The sequence below is a fragment of the Daphnia pulicaria genome, chromosome 5 (assembly GCF_021234035.1).
Source record: "Daphnia pulicaria isolate SC F1-1A chromosome 5, SC_F0-13Bv2, whole genome shotgun sequence".
NCBI lineage: Eukaryota > Metazoa > Arthropoda > Branchiopoda > Diplostraca > Daphniidae > Daphnia > Daphnia pulicaria.
The window spans coordinates 6,174,620-6,190,270 of NC_060917.1; the positions used below are offsets into that span (position 1 = coordinate 6,174,620).

Here is a 15,651-nt window from a genome sequence, read left to right on the forward strand (position 1 = left end):
TTTTTTGGAAAAAGATTTAAAAAGTAATCGAGGACTTGTTTTTATTCAAAATTAAAAGGGAGAGCACTACAACACCTGGGGCCACCCCACCTTCATCAATTAGGCCTATTCTTAATTGCGTACCAGTGTGCTGCACTTTCATCGTCACCGTCTCAACGTCTTTTCTCCTTCAAAACGGATAAGTCAACGTCACGTCTTGTCTGGCCAATTCGAGCAACATGGGATCGTCGAAGAATTTGTTGATCGACACGTCCTCACTTAGACCCTTACGACGCCTCGTTTTCACCATAAACTCACGAGCCAAATGCGTCGCCGGTTGGGGTTCCAACGGTCTCAAGATGATGCTCTTGTCCAGCGGATCGCCGGGAACGATCTGCCAGTGATGAAAGACGGACAGACAGAAAGCCTGTCCTTGGGTGTGGGTTCGTAAATCTGTCTCGAAGCCAAAGGAATCAATCGCAGGTATGAAAGCCTAAAGGGAAAAGGAAAAAAAGAAAGATTATGTAACGATCAAGGAATTTCAAAGACCAAATGTGCGAACCTTGATGATGTAGAGAGGTGAGCCGGGAACGGGGGCGTCTTGAGTGACGTGACCTCTTCTCCTGGCCAAAACGCTGTAAACAGCAGAGACGCAGTCAGCCGGTGCTTGGACTTCCACAAAGAGATAGGGTTCCATTAATCGAGGCGTAGCCATCAGGAAAGCTGAATAGGCGACACGTCGCGACGTTGGGATGATTTGACCTCCTCCTCGGTGAACGGGTTCGTCGGCAATGACGGCGTCTAGAATCTTGAACTTTGCGTTCCTGTTATGAATCCGAAGGTTACAAGCCGATCAATGAAACTCCTTTTGGTAAATACTTGGTACCTGATGGGTTCTTCGCACAAGGGACCTTCTCGTGTGCCCCACTGGAATCCTTGAACGATGGAATCTTTGACCGTGTTGAGCAAACTCTTATTGACTTCAGACGGCAGTGTGTCGTCAACGAGGATGTTGGGTCCCGTGGAATCGGGGCCAAATGCCCAAATGGATCGGGCAGCCAACAAATCCCAATCGTATTTGCTCTGGAAAAACTCGCTCAATTTTTTCCTGCGTTTGGAAAATTAGGAAATAATTATTCAACTACTCTCTGAAAAAGAATTCCAAGCCTTTTTTACTTGTTCCAATTGATTTGGACGACTCCATTTTCAATATCTTCGGCCAAACCTTTCTCCAGGGGTTCCGCAATCATTGTGATTTTATTCTTTTTGTTTGGAGTTTCGGCAAAACATTTCAGTGAGGACGTTTCCACGACCGTTTCGCAAAAAGACACCACAGGATCAGCAACTACAAGAAAAACCAAAGTGAATTTGATAAATAAAAAGAATTAACAGTTGGGTAGAAATGAATGGCAAACCTTTAATGTCGATTTCGGAGTACATTTTCCTGAGATCGTGCATGACACAGTCCAGGTAAAGTTCGCCTGTTCCAAGAATAACGTGCTCGCCCGACTCCTCCACTCGCGTCGAGAGCAACGGGTAAGATTTGTTAACCTTACGCAGACCGTCCAACATCTTGGGCAACTCGCTGGGATTCACCGGCTCAACGGCAATTTTGATGATGGATTGCGTGTTGAATTTCAAGGGTCGGCAAATGTACAAGTCCTCGTCGACGTGAACCTGGACGATGGTCGACGTCTTGACCACTGAGGCATCAATCCCTTCGATCAAGACCCAACTGCCTGCCGTCACTCTATTGACCTCGATCTTGTAACGTGCCTCGTATATCCAAAGTCGGCCGATCGTCAACACACGTGAATCTTCTTCGTCGTTGAGCGAATAGTTTTCACCCAGGAGTCGAACGCTCTGGTGAGCGTGAAGGGTCCCACTCAGGACACGACCCAGGACATAGAATCCAGTGCAGTCCTCTGTGGGATACTGTTTGGTAGTATGGACAACCAGTTGGCCGTTGGGATCACAGTTGACCATGTCTTCGCCCAGGATGGACTCCAGGGGACCTGTGTAAATGTGTTCCACTTTGGTGCGAGCAGCCGTTACGGGCGACGGGACATGTTTGACGCACATTTCCACGAAACCTGCACATACCAGTCAAACATTGACATTTAAAGACCGTTGTTTCAATTGAACATACATTTTAATTGACATACCGCTGAAAGTGCCCAGGTAGCGACTGCAGACCAGTCTCAACAAGGGGCGAGTGTTTAACCGCTGTTCCTCGACAGTCAGGCGAATGCCAAGTTCGTCCAGCAACTGCGGTAGACTCGAATCCAAATCTCCCACAACCTAAACAAGCAAAAAATTTGAAAATGAATCAAACGTTCAAATTAACTGCAAAGTTGTCCTTGGTACATGCCTGGGCAAAGATTTTGTACAACGGCTCTAAAATGAACTCGATGAAACTACGCTGAGCCGAGCTATGTGGCGGCTTTTTGGTAAACTTTCTCGTCTTGCTGTTGAAGTAAATGTCACCCCACAGACGACGTGCTAACTCGTTGTCGTTGATATCGGATCCGTATCTAAAATGAAAGAAAATGGAATTTAATTTAAGACCGTCATTGCCATTGTGGACGTGTGCGTACGTGTCACTGTAAAGTTTGGCGAAGGATTTAAGGGTGAAGCAAACGGAGAACTGGGCAGAAGCAAAGCAGACGTTGCCCAACAAGGGCGAGACGAATTTTGGATTCTCTTCGTCGCTGTACAGGCCCAAAAGACCATTGATCTCTTCAATGATGTAGCGCAACTTGTAATATGCGTCCTGAGGTGGCAGTTTGAGCTCCAAAATGAGTCGATCGATTTTGTTGATGCAAACTGTGATGGCCATTTTCTCCTATGAAAGGACAGGGTTAAAAAGAAATTCTTGGAAACCAAGTTGACGTTTTTTTTTAATTACCTGGACGGCGTGCTTCAAGATTCGTTCCGTGTTGAGCATGACACCCTCGACAGCGTCGACAAAGAGGACGATACCATCGCAAAGTCTCAGGGCAGCCGTGACTTCATCTGAGAAGTTGACGTGACCTTTAAGAAACATTAAAATCGATTAAATACATTTTTTTTTCCCCATTTTGCAAGTTGGAAAACTGTAATTTACCAGGTGTGTCGAACATGTTGAGGAGGAAAGATTTTTCGTTCAGGTCGGGCATGACCACGGTAATGGGCGTCGCTTTGATGGAAACACCTCTCTCTTGTTCAGTAAAGAGTGTGTCTGTGTATCTGACAGGCTTCTCCTCTCCACTGCCAGGTTTACCCGTCTGGAGATCTGGGTGTGTTTGCATGAGCAGACAATCCATGAAGGAAGTCTTGCCATGGTGCAAATGACCAACAAGGGCCACTGAGCGAATAAGTTCTGCAGAGTCCATGAGATCAGCCAGAAACTCCATGTTGTATGTGGTTTCAGGGAGTTCTTGCTCAGCAACCTGCCGAAAATGGGTGGAAACAGGTTAATCAACACTGGCAATGAAATATGGCAGCGAAACAATTTTTTGGTACCTGAAACTTTCTTCGTTTGACAGGTGCGATGATGGGTTCAGTCAAGGGCTGAGCATCTTCTTCCTGCACCAGTGTCTCCACACCAGGTCCGTAAACCTCCAACGCTGATGGATAGTATTTTTTGTCTTCATGCAAAACAATGGCCATCTGTGCGTCGCCATCAACCACCGTTTGATCCATGGCCTCTTCGGAATCATTGTCACCATAGTCTTCGGCTTCGTCATCGTGATCAGCCTCGTCTCCTTCCTCATTTTCGTCTTCGTCCGACTCGAGTTCGGGTCCAATGTAATTGCCGAATTCGTCGTAGAGATCGGCGTCCATTCTTGACAGTCGACTGACTCGTTTGCTGTCTGTAAATTGGGCAGATACTTTGGATGTTGTCGATCGGTTTTCGGCTTAACCCAACACTCACAGTTATAAAGCTGTTTCAAAAGGGAATTTCAGAAAAGCCGGGCCTTTCAAGAAAATGCGTTTACTATGCGTACAGATTTGCACGCGCTCAAAACGAGCGACACTAGCGACATCTAGCGGTTGCCTATGAAATATGAATTTGAAAACAGTGCCATCTACCAGCTAGCGGGTGGATTATGAGTGGCAATAAATAAACAAATAAATAAATAAAAATAAACATAAAAATAAACATAAAATAAAAATAAAAAAAATAAAAATATAAAATATAAAAGAGAAAAACAAATTCACAGCGTAATAAAATGCAAATGGGAATCCCGTTGAGGGCGGGGTTTTCCCTACCCAAACAAGGAAATGTTTCTGGCACTGTTTTTTTGCTTGTGCACTGGAAACTGAAATCTAGATGTGAATTTATATAGATGACGTGTCAGTCGCTATCAGGTCCACGACGAAAAAAAAAACATTTTGTAGTAGAAACAAAGTCAGTCGAACACGGGCGATAATATCAATCAAAGCGGGCGAAATAAGGAGTGAAATGCCGTCATGTTTTTGAATTGGATAACGGAATAAATCAGCAGTCGTCTAATGTCTACGCACACAGTGCAGAATTTCAGTTTTGCCGGGTGATGGAAGCCCCTGCCTGGATGGGCAAGTGCCCTTATATGATTTATTGCTGCCAACTCCAATGGAAAGATATATTAGACGTCTTTATCTGCAGACGAGTCTACAGACGAGCGACCCCGATTTATATATTCGCTTGTTGGTTTGTTGTTGCCAAAAGGAAATCACAAAAAAAAAAACACCAAAAAATACTTGGGATGATATGGGCAGATCGACAAAATCAATGCCGGCCATTCGGTGATGTAGACCAGCCCAGCCCTCAGCCCAACTAGAGTTCTCAGACTTCTGTCCATGGGTTCTCGGCTGATGGTTCTTTTGTTTTTTTATTCGGGATATATAATTACCGTTATCGGCGATGCTTCGAGTTGCTTGTTCTGTTTTGTTGTTCTATGATTTGTCTCTCGCAGCAATGTCATCCATTGTGTAGGCGGATAGAATGTACCCGGTTGAATGTCGCTGCACACATTTAGACTTGGCCAACAGCAGCAATCGACTTCCTCCTCCTTATTCTTCGTGCGTGAATTTTCCGTGGGGGTGTCCAATCAATAGCCCGACAGACTCTGACTGAGATTTCCTTTTTTGCGTTTTGTTTTGTTTTTCTCTTTTTAAATTTCTATCCATCATCTTTTTTTTGTGTCTGCGGGGGGGTCGCTATACTGTCCGGTGTGTGCATTGCCACGGTGGTGTAGTCTTCTGTCGGGAGTCAAGACTTAATGGATCGCAATGATTATTGGACGGCATTCATTATTACACAATGCCCTTCGACATGGAAGGAACGATTGCAGTTCACTGGACTCCTGGACACATTAGACTTACGAAATGATTGATTGTTTTACAAGTCTCGTGGTGATGACGGAATGTTATTAGACCTCGACATTGGTCGAGCCAACAATCTCCACCCCAATTATAAAATTCGGCAACTCAGACATCAGTCGGGATTCATTTTGGCTAGACGCGAAAAAAAGAAAACGTTTAGACATTGGCCATCGCGGTGATGGAACAAACAACAACAACAGCGTCAAGACACAATAAAAAAAAAACGTCGAAGAATAAGGATAGTCGAAAAGATCCAAGATTGAGATTATTTCGGAATCAAAAGAAAGAAGAAAGAAAAAAAGAAACCAGCTGACTGGGCTGGGCTCCTGGGCTGGGCGAGGTTGTTTTTTTTCTTTCCTTTCCTTCCTTCTCTCTCGTCCTCTCTTGTACCATGTATGTTTTCCTTTTGGCTTTTCTATTTTCCTTATAGGCGACGGCCACAATATATCGCCGCAGAATAGTCTAGCTAGTCTAGTAGTAGATACACAGACAGAGATATAAACATGCATGTAGTCTCTCTTTTTCCCCCCTCTCCGTCTCTTCTATTTTTCTTAAAGAATTCGTGTTGTTGTAGTTTTTTGTAACGGGGTTGCCTGCGCACGAGTCTGTGCTGCTGCTGGAAAGGAAACCGAAAAGAAGGAGGAAGAAGAAGAAGGAGGAGAGAGGAGGGAGAGAGAGAGTCTACCAGCCAGGAGCCAGGAGCTACACGCAGCAGCAGCAGCAGCAGTGGTGGTGGTGGCCTTCGCCAGAGAGAGAGAGACAGTCGACTGTCTCGACTCGACTTGCCGAGTTATTAGCCGACAGCAGCAGCAGCAGTCGACTACCCGCCGTCCATCCGTCCGTCCGCACACCAGCACAGCAGCACATCGTCAGCAGCAGCAGCAGCGGAAAATGGAGTGCAATAAGTGAAGATCGTGACAAGTGTTGACGATCGGCCGATAGTGTTTGAAAAAGACGTTTTCTCTTTTAGGATTATTTGGGGTGGTCGGTTCGGATGTCGGTTCTTCGCTTCTCATCGATCCATCAGCAACATCGTCGACCGCTTTTGCCCGTCGTCTCGGAAGATAGAGCAGCAGCAGACGACGGCCACAGATTAGAGAAGAAGCCGGCCGGCCGGCTCGTCACATTTCGCATCCCTGCAGCTGCTGCCGGCTGCTTTCTTTGAAATGACCATCATGTTTGTGGTAGTGCAGTGGTTCAGTGGCTGCTGCTGTGGCTGGCCGTCATTGTCGTCAGCCTACAGCAGCAGAAGCAGCAGGAGGACAAGGGCCAGCAGCAACAGTTTGATCATCCTGGCCGCACTCCTCATGATCCTGTGCAGTTCCCAGTTGATTGCCGTGTCCGAGGTGCGTTTCAGTGACCCCACCAACGTCCATCTCCAGGTCCAGCATCTACAGGTCCAGCAGCCGCAACACTTTGTCGCCAGTAACTCGTCGGCGGCAGCCATCGGCGACGTGGCCGCCACCCGTTCACACCGAAGGAGTCGCCGGCATTGCCCGTCGTGTCGTCTGCCATTGACGCCCATCCACGTCCACCGGCAGACGGAAGGCGAAGAAGAGGAAGGAGAGGAGGAGGACGGACCAAAGTCGTCGCTGGACGTGGTTGTGGCTCAGCAACAACATCAAACGACGATTGGCGAATCGGCCCGTCTCGAGTCCATCAAACGTCAAATCCTCATCAAACTGGGACTCAACGCCAAACCAAATTTGCTCTCGTCCGTCATTCCGCCCAGGGATTTCATCCTGGAAACGTTGTTGAGGGCGGAAGAGTCTTCGTCCTCGTCCCGTCCCCATCAGTCCCAGTCCCAGTCGCCTCAGGGCAAACAGGCCCAGCCGCATCACCCGCATCACTCGCAGGCCGACGGGAGCGTGGACAACGTCATCGTCGACGACGATTTCTACGGCAAGACATCGGAAATCATCGCATTCGGCGAGCCAGGTAATTAATAACTCAATTAGGATCCATAACGGGTCCCGACTGTCCTGGTCCCGGTCCCAGTCCAGGTAAAGTGGGACAGGGAAGGAGAAGAGAGTGGTGACGCAGTCTTAATGATGAAGGACCCAACGACCGCGGGAGCTTGTCGTCCATGCACTGGCATGTGTCTGGCATGTGCAGAGAAGCAGGGCAGGGCTGGGCTGGGCTAGTCCCAACGGTTAGGGCGAACGTTCGGACCAAGGGCGAACGAAAGACTATATAGACGATGGCGGGGCTGCCAGCCAGCCATCCAGCCATCCAGCCATCCAGCCAGCCAGCCAGCCAACTCGTTCTCTGTCGGGCCGGCTGCCAATAAAAAATGGGAAAAGAAGAAGAAGAGAGAAGAAAGAAAAGAAAAGAATAGAAAGAAGAAGAAGAAGAGGAAAAGATTTTTATTTGTTGCCATATCACAGCCGAGAGATGAAGCTCTTGGCTGAAACTGATGGCAAAACAAGAGAAAGGGCACAGACACAAGAAGAAGAAGAAGGAACTACTACTGCTGCTGCTGCTGGATGGGCGCGGTCGTGGCTTGGCTTGGCGCTTGGCTTGGCTGGCCCCTTTCTATTTCTTTTCTTTTTCCCCTTTTTTATATTCACACACACACACACAGGCGCCTTTATAGCCGAGCACGATTCGTGTATAAATATCTTCTCTCTTTCTCTCTTATTCTTATTCTCTCTCTACGTCTATTTATTCGCTTGTCTGGTCCCAAACTGGCCCGGCGACCAGTGCCAACGAACGACACGGGTGTGAATTCCCAACCGTCGATACTCGGCCGCGACCCATAACTCGGCAGACTTTTACGCGCGTATCAAACGGCCGACCGGTTCTTCCCCCACCATCGATCCGGCCATCGATCCGCGCGATAACATCACAGACACAACAATCAGATTCACAACGGCGGATCAATCGGATTCCATCGCGTCCAGCCCAATCATCAAAGCCTCCGCCATCTGCCCATCGATGAGAAAAGGACGACGAGTCCATAAGCAGTCGGGTAGACTGGGCAATGATTGACGCGTGACTGGAAATCATTTCTAGGAGTGGGATAGCGGGAAATTCCTTGGAGTGCCGTGGCGTGCAACTCACGCTGGCATTCCTCCCTGTCACGGAGGGACTTGTTTCTCTTTTCTCTGCTCTACTAAAAGGGAAACAAAATAAAACAAAATAAAAAAAAGAGTCAATTTGTTTTGGATGGGGGGAGGCTATGTGAGTATGCGAACATCCCAGACATGCAGTCTAACAACAAACAACAACTATAAGCATCACTTTCTCTTCTTTCTTTTTTCGCCCTCACGACTAATGGCAGATGGAAGCTCTTGATTGTGTGCGCCCGTCTAGACTGAGGCTAGACTCTCTTTTTCCCCATGTGCCCCGACATCTTTTTGTAGGTTGCGTCACTTATTCTTTTGAGGGGGGGGCAATTTGATTCGGCCAGGTCTATTTTTAACCTTCGCTCTCCCGTTGGACGCATTCAAATGGGCTGGCCCATGTTGGATGATTAACATGGTAATGGTAAATCTCTCAGTTATGGCAAGTTATGGCTGTGTAAAGAGTCGACGGGGGGAACGGTTACTATTTATTCCCAAATCGATGGGCGGCTGGAAATAGATTTTTTGGTTAAAAGTGTGGCCAGACTATATATAGAAAAGGTTGTTGCGGTTGTTTTTAGAAGGGGAAATATTATTCCAGACGAAAATGGAAGGCGAAAATGGAAGAAAAATCAAATTGCGTTCCAGACTCGATTCAATTATGGACTTGTACCCAAAAGAAACACACGCCCCACAATCTTTTTTCTCGTTCCATTTATCTCCCCCATTTCACGCCCGACAATTTTGAAATTGACTCGTGAACGTCTCTCGTTGGATTTTGTAGGTCCCCGACTGAACGGTCAAATCCTGGCCGAGTTCTCACGGGTCCAGGAAACGGCACCCGAGTCCAGCCTCCGCGTCAAATCGGCCACCCTGTGGATCTACGTCCAGTTGAATGGCAGTTTAATAGTCCCGCCACCGCCGCACCCCACTCGAGCCGATCGGCACGTACACCAACAACAACAGCAACAGCGGACGAGTAGGTCACCGACGCTCTACGTCTTCAGGCTCCTCTCCTCGCCAGAACCGCTGGCCAACGCCAGCGGCACCAGCGACAAGGTGCAATTTCCATATCCCGACCCTAGCTGCTGCACCTTTCAAACACCTGTCGATTCATTTCATTTCATTTAATTCTTCTTCTAGGGATGGAACGAGTTGCTGTTGGCCTCGCAGAAAGTGACGATCCAGCACAGCGGCTGGATGAAGATCAACATCAGCGAAGGCGTCCAGAAATGGTTCGGCACCTCGTCGTCACCAACTTCCGGCAGCGACAACAAATTGCGTCTACTGGTCGACTGCTCCGGCTGCGGATCCAACGTCCAGCCGGTGCTCTTCGTCGTCCCTCAGTCGCAGCAGCAAGTCGATGCGCTGGGCTCCGATGGTGACGGCCATGCCCAGCAGACCAGCAGCAGCAAGAAGAAGAAGAAGAAGAAGCGCAAGAAGCGGAAGAAGCGGAAGAGGCGACTGGTCGAGGAGGAAGAAGAAGAGAAAAAACAACAGGAAGAGGATCAGCGGAATAAGGAGCAACAACAACAACAGGTCCAACATCGGCCGTTCATCGTCATCCACACGGACTCGAGCAGTTCGCGCCGTTTGCGGCGAAGGACTCCGCTGGATTGTAGCCCCACCACGTCGGCCTGTTGCAAGCAGAGATTCTTTGTGAGTTTCCGGGCCCTGGGCTGGGACGACTGGATCATCGCCCCTAGCGGATACTACGCCAATTACTGCCGCGGCGACTGCGGAGGCGCTGGCGGAGGAGCGAGAGCGCCGGAATCGTTCCTCAGCTACCACTCGCACGTCATCGACCAGGTGCGGAAGCAGTTGCCGCTGGCTTTGAGCAGCCATTCCAACAGCAACAACAAGAAAAAGAGCAAAAAGAAAAAGTTGTTGGCCGAACAGCAACAGCAACAACAGCAAATGTTCGCCAATTACCTGCAGCCGTGCTGCGCTCCGACGAAATTCTCGAGCATGTCGCTCATTTACTTTGGTCCCGACATGAACATCATCAAACGGGACCTGCCCAAAATGGTCGTCGACGAATGCGGATGCCCGTGATCCGACAGTATAACGACAAACCAACCAACGAACGAACGAATGAGAGGCTATAATTTTATTATTATTTCCCAGGATTTTTCTTGCTTCTAATTTTTGGATTTTCTTTTTGGGCTTTTCAAAGTCTTTTCATTCTCTGTCTAATGCAATTGGATTCCATCGGCTATTATCTACTACTATAGGACCTCACTGCCACATCCATTTATCTGTGCATTTATTCATTCTCCGCTTCATCCGCCGCGCTGCAAAATCTTGTCCATTCCTCCCCTTAATCCACCGTTTTTTCGCCATTCCACTATTTAAAAAGAACAATTTATTAATAATCCGATTTATAATCAGAATTTTAGCCAATGTGTACAAGTTAGTTGCAAATCAGATGATGAGAACCCGAGTGATATCTCCCAGTTCATTATTCCCCTTTTTTCGATATCAATTAGGATCGTCACATTCCAAATGAGAGCCCAGAATCATTTTTGTTGTCAATGTCCGCATGAAACGAACCTTGTTTTTGAGATACCCATCATATTATGATTTCCGTATAAATATCTGTGAATTATTATTATTCTGATTATTATTATTATTCCGACTATTATTACCGGCTTCTTGAACGGCTGTATCATAGGTGACGACGACGACTACATGTGTGTCTGTTATATTATAATTGCGTATGCCAACTGGTTCATCGTCCGTGTTAAAAGGAGATGGGACCGATCCACCGACTGGTGATCGGCTTTCGATTTCTTGGGCCAGACTCTCCTGCTGCGCTGCTGTGTGTAATGGATTGCAATTTACTATCCTATATACGATCCGCCCCGTTTTGATTATAAATAAATCTACATGTCTTTATGCTGATGTCATTATGCAATGCACATTTATACACGCCTTGATTTATTGACGACGACGAGTCATCATCGCCTCGGGGTATATTCACTCGATTGGGGTCGGCTCATTTTTTCGGGTTTTTATTAATCGAGACGTCCAATTTGAGTGGCGCTATCTAACGGTTGGCCGGTCATCTAAGACCCTGGTTTGCAGCTCCTGGTTGGGAAAACAACAACTACGACTCGGCAAAGCGCTACTATTTTATTATTATTAGAGCCATTGAATTCATTTATTATTGGATAGATGATGATGATGAACAACGTCTAATGAGCAAACGCAGTCACGATTGATATTCATGAACGTTCAAATTCCACGTATCGACGGGAGAAAAGAAGTGAAATGAATGTCATTGGATCAAACAAATGTGAACGTTAGAAATTGTTGTCAGCGTGACCTTTCGGAGCACGACCTTGGCCTTATAGTTGTCAGTCAGGCTCTATTAGAGCGACACATTTGATTTGCCTATATAAGCGCATGTTTCTTTGTTGTCAGTCAGTCATGACAGAAATTGAAGGTCTAAACTCGGGATAGATCGGCAGCAGCGCTGCTGGTTGGCCATGAATATAGATTCCAGCCTGGCCTTTACATTGTCCTTTTGATTTGATTAATTTCCTCTCACCTGCATTATTTACTTATAAAATGCGACTAGAGTTTGTTGATTATTATAAACCTATAGCCTTATTATAATCGTCGCCTAATCTAGTTGACGGCCAACCTGTTTTTCTGTTTTGTTCTTTTCTGATATGATTCTCTACAATCTAGTGCCATTACATCACAGTCTGAATTTGTAAGCAGCAAAGAGAGAGAGAGAGCTCCAACAGCAACAACACGTCGAATAGAGAGAGAGCGATCCGTCCGTCTAGCTGGCCTTATTTGTCGTTTCGATTCGAAATTCGGCTGATTCAAATTTCCACAATTTCTGAATGTGAATATGTGACGAAGCCGAAAATAGAAGCTGCCGAATTATTTGATTGAGCGATTAAAGCCGGTTCGCATGTTACATATATCTATAGCTATTCTATAACCAGCGAGCTAACGTTATTCTATAACAGATAGTGCCCAAAAGAATGTGGAGCTGGTCAGACGATTTGCCAAATTGATATGACAACTACAATCGACTATAGGTGGTGGATGCAGCGAGCGGCCCAGGTGCTAAGCCAAACGGGCCAGCAGCTCCCAATCAATCGATCAAAAAATAAACAAATTCTCCATCGCGACAATGTTGCATGTAGAGAAAGAAAAAAAAAAGAGAAAAGTGAGCTGCAGGATTCAGGAGCGAAAATGGATTGGCCATCTAAGGCGATTCGTGCTGAGCTGCTCCTACAGACTGCGACGAGAGAGAAAGAGAGAGAGATGGAATTTGCGTTCAACTTTGGAGAGATTCTAAAAAGCTATACGGAAAGAATTCTCCTCCTCCCATATGTTGGAAATGGAAAATGTCGCACGTCTCAATAAATACGCGCGCGAAACTTTGTAGTTTGCAACAGAAAAAACAAAACGAGTTTCTAGTTGTTGGTTGGTTGTTTTTATTTTCCCCTTTTTGGATCAAAGAGAAAAAAAAAATGACGTGAGACATGGCAGCAGCAGCAGCACAAGTTCGCCTATATAAGTCTCTGGCCCTGTATGTCGTCGACATTATTATGCGTGCGTATAAAAATAGAAAATTCTAATCTTGATTGCGTTGGCTGTGACAATCCGCTGCTGTACGATCGATCCGTCATCCGTGAGACTCCCTGCTGGCTGCTGCTGCTGCTGGACGCACGACGGAACGAGTTTGTGTGGAATACGATTAAACCGCATTTTGTCTTGTTTCTTCTGGCCGTATCCCCACCACAGGACAAACGGCGAAACCAGATCGCTCTATATTTATCTCCATCACAGCAGCGAGACGTGAGCGTACGTGTGTAAAAAGGTGTTGCTGCCCCAGCAAACAAGACTACGCCATCCATCCATCAAACGAGCTGATGGACAATCGCAAAAGTCAATCGGGTGCCGTGTCAGGTGACAGAGAGCGCGCCCGCCAGAGAAAAGAGGTGATGGGGTTGTTTCGCACAAAAATGTGCCGAGCAATGCCAAATTCGTGGCGACCATCATTTCTTTTTCGGACTACAACATGAAATAATCTAGAAACGAGAAAAAGATACGACACTGACAGTTTGTCGATGGCGGGGGTCTGACGACGAAGAGGTGGGTTGGAAGAGCAGTTGCGTCACGGTTGAATGAATTTAAAAAATCCCCACGTCGGACGTTGTTTATTATCAATTTCGTCTTTGCTGGCGTCAGCTGATGAATGGCTAAGCTGCATCCAACGCTGACGTCGACCGAGGCCCTTTTTTTCCTATGGACTGGCCTACAAATGTACGACCTTTCGGTGTTTGACGTTTCCCTGGCTGCTCTTTTTTTCCCCACATTTACATAATCACAAAAAGAAGAAGAAGAAGAAATCAAGTTCGTCTATTTTAAGACTTTGCATTCGGTTTGACCATTTATAGGAAAAAGAGCAGAGAGAGTTGGTGTCAATCAAACAAGAATATCAGTTTTTGTTTGTTTCTTCCAACTCTAAAAATAACTTTTTTTCCCATATGTTATGCAAAGTGCAGTGACGCAGAACGAGGACGTAGCCAGCGTGACGGCAGGATGGTTGCCTCTCTGGCTCATAAAAATTTCCAGTTGAACTTTGCTTCAATACAAATTGTTGAAATCCGCAGACAAAGTTGCCAGCTACAAAACTGGGTCTGACATGCATTCTGCAGCCGTTCTACAAATCAATTTTTGAAGGAACCCTGACTGATAAATAATAAAAACGCCGCAATAAGAGAAAAGAGTTGCCAGTCGTCTGCCTAAAGTCTCTGGAATAGTTTTACTCTGATTTATAATCAACGGCATCAAATAGTCAAAAAGGGAAAATTGGAAATAAATTTTTCCTACCTTACAGTCTGGGAAATACGGCCAGACCTCCACACACGTGCTGCATCCGCTGAAAAAGGCACCAGTGGAGGCGGAATAGGGAAATAAAGGACGTCTGGCGTCCTCGTGAATACACCCACGCTCATTATTCACGTATATATGCACGCGAGGTCACGGCGGATATGGGAAGAAAGGGGGAAGAAGAGAGATTCCTATAACTCGATTGACACCGGAAGTGCCTCCAATGGAACGCCATGCTGTTTATCTGCATGAAAAAATGTAAATGGGTTACGTCAAACATTGACAGGAAACAACAAGTATACAAGGAAAAGTTGAAAATGAGACACTGGGTAACCGTAATTGATAATAAACAGGAGAATTGAAGGTTTCCATGTAATACATTGAGTTTGTTCAACTCATGCAACATTAAAATACCTAAAGCAGGTTACAGGTTATTAATAAAAGTAACGAAAATCATTACCCATGTGGTGATGCTGAAATTGTTGCTGATGACAGGTCAATCGGGTCAATATTACCAGCACAAGCAAAACTTGCACATCTTGTGAGGTTAATTGGTTATGATGGCCAGACCTGACATTTGCACAAATAAGGAAAAGGTTACATACGGTGCTCAAACAAACTGCCATGCATCTACAGGGGCTTACATGATAAATGCTAATAGAAATCATAAATGTGCAGAACAGGCTCTTCTATTAAACTCCCATAATGATTCTATTTGTATTCTTAGTTTTATTTAAACCTGCTAGACAGCATGTTCAGCTATTCCATCAAGAGATGCGACTCCAAAGTTTACACGACGACCTCATTTTTGTAATTCTAATTGTGTCGTATTATTTTTCGTGCAGCCACGTGAATAATTACAAATTAGTGATAGTTTCGTTTATACTTCGTCGTCATCTTTTTTTTTCGAAACTCGCCAAAACCAAAGCAGACGACATTAATTTTGCAATGATAAATAAGATATCGATTGAAATGATTTTAAAATATCGACCCCGCTTAAATTCAAACGGCTCAAAAACGATCAAAGCGGTTTTCTCTCCCACATGATATGCCATGTGCAGTGATGCAGAACTCGGATAAAGATATAATGCCAACCTATAATAATACGGTCCAGTAAACATTGGCTGGAATTGGATTGGCCAACTCGATCAACAGGTGGGGGGTTTTCTATTTGGGCTGTCACGAATTGCTAAAATAATTCTATAAATAAATCCACAGGCAGGAACAACATTTCTCTCTCTCTCTCTCTTTTTGTCCACACCTGGAGATTGTGTGTTTGCATATGACAGGTGTGTTTTTAGAGAGAGCTATAGCAGGTCCATTCTAATAAATGAATCGCTCTCGTTTCTCTCTCTCTCTCTTGGTTTACATTCTGTATTCGGATGACAAGTTGCCA

General features: G+C 45.9%; 2 protein-coding genes and 1 long non-coding RNA gene across 3 annotated transcripts; 1 reads left to right on the plus strand and 2 right to left on the minus strand.

Moving 5' to 3' along the window:
- Positions 1-24: 24 nt before the first annotated feature.
- Positions 25-4,069, minus strand: LOC124340488 (116 kDa U5 small nuclear ribonucleoprotein component-like). The gene is made up of 11 exons (XM_046793028.1): positions 3,484-4,069; positions 3,086-3,410; positions 2,888-3,012; positions 2,577-2,824; positions 2,351-2,513; positions 2,145-2,280; positions 1,395-2,072; positions 1,156-1,324; positions 866-1,087; positions 542-803; positions 25-472 (listed from the first exon to the last, which is right to left on the minus strand). The coding sequence occupies exons 1-11, from the start codon at positions 3,802-3,804 to the stop codon at positions 170-172; spliced, it is 2,952 nt and encodes a 983-aa protein (XP_046648984.1). The 5' UTR covers positions 3,805-4,069; the 3' UTR covers positions 25-169.
- A 1,232-nt stretch (positions 4,070-5,301) lies between these two features.
- On the plus strand, positions 5,302-11,340 carry LOC124340505 (inhibin beta A chain-like). The gene is made up of 3 exons (XM_046793067.1): positions 5,302-7,266; positions 9,178-9,452; positions 9,537-11,340. Exons 1-3 carry the CDS (start codon positions 6,495-6,497, stop codon positions 10,446-10,448), a joined length of 1,959 nt encoding a protein of 652 aa, XP_046649023.1. The 5' UTR covers positions 5,302-6,494; the 3' UTR covers positions 10,449-11,340.
- On the minus strand, positions 10,552-15,167 carry LOC124340606. Its single transcript, XR_006918127.1, has 4 exons — positions 14,995-15,167; positions 14,716-14,825; positions 14,256-14,499; positions 10,552-10,740 (listed from the first exon to the last, which is right to left on the minus strand). It is a non-coding gene; the product is annotated as an uncharacterized LOC124340606 (long non-coding RNA).
- Positions 15,168-15,651: the final 484 nt, after the last annotated feature.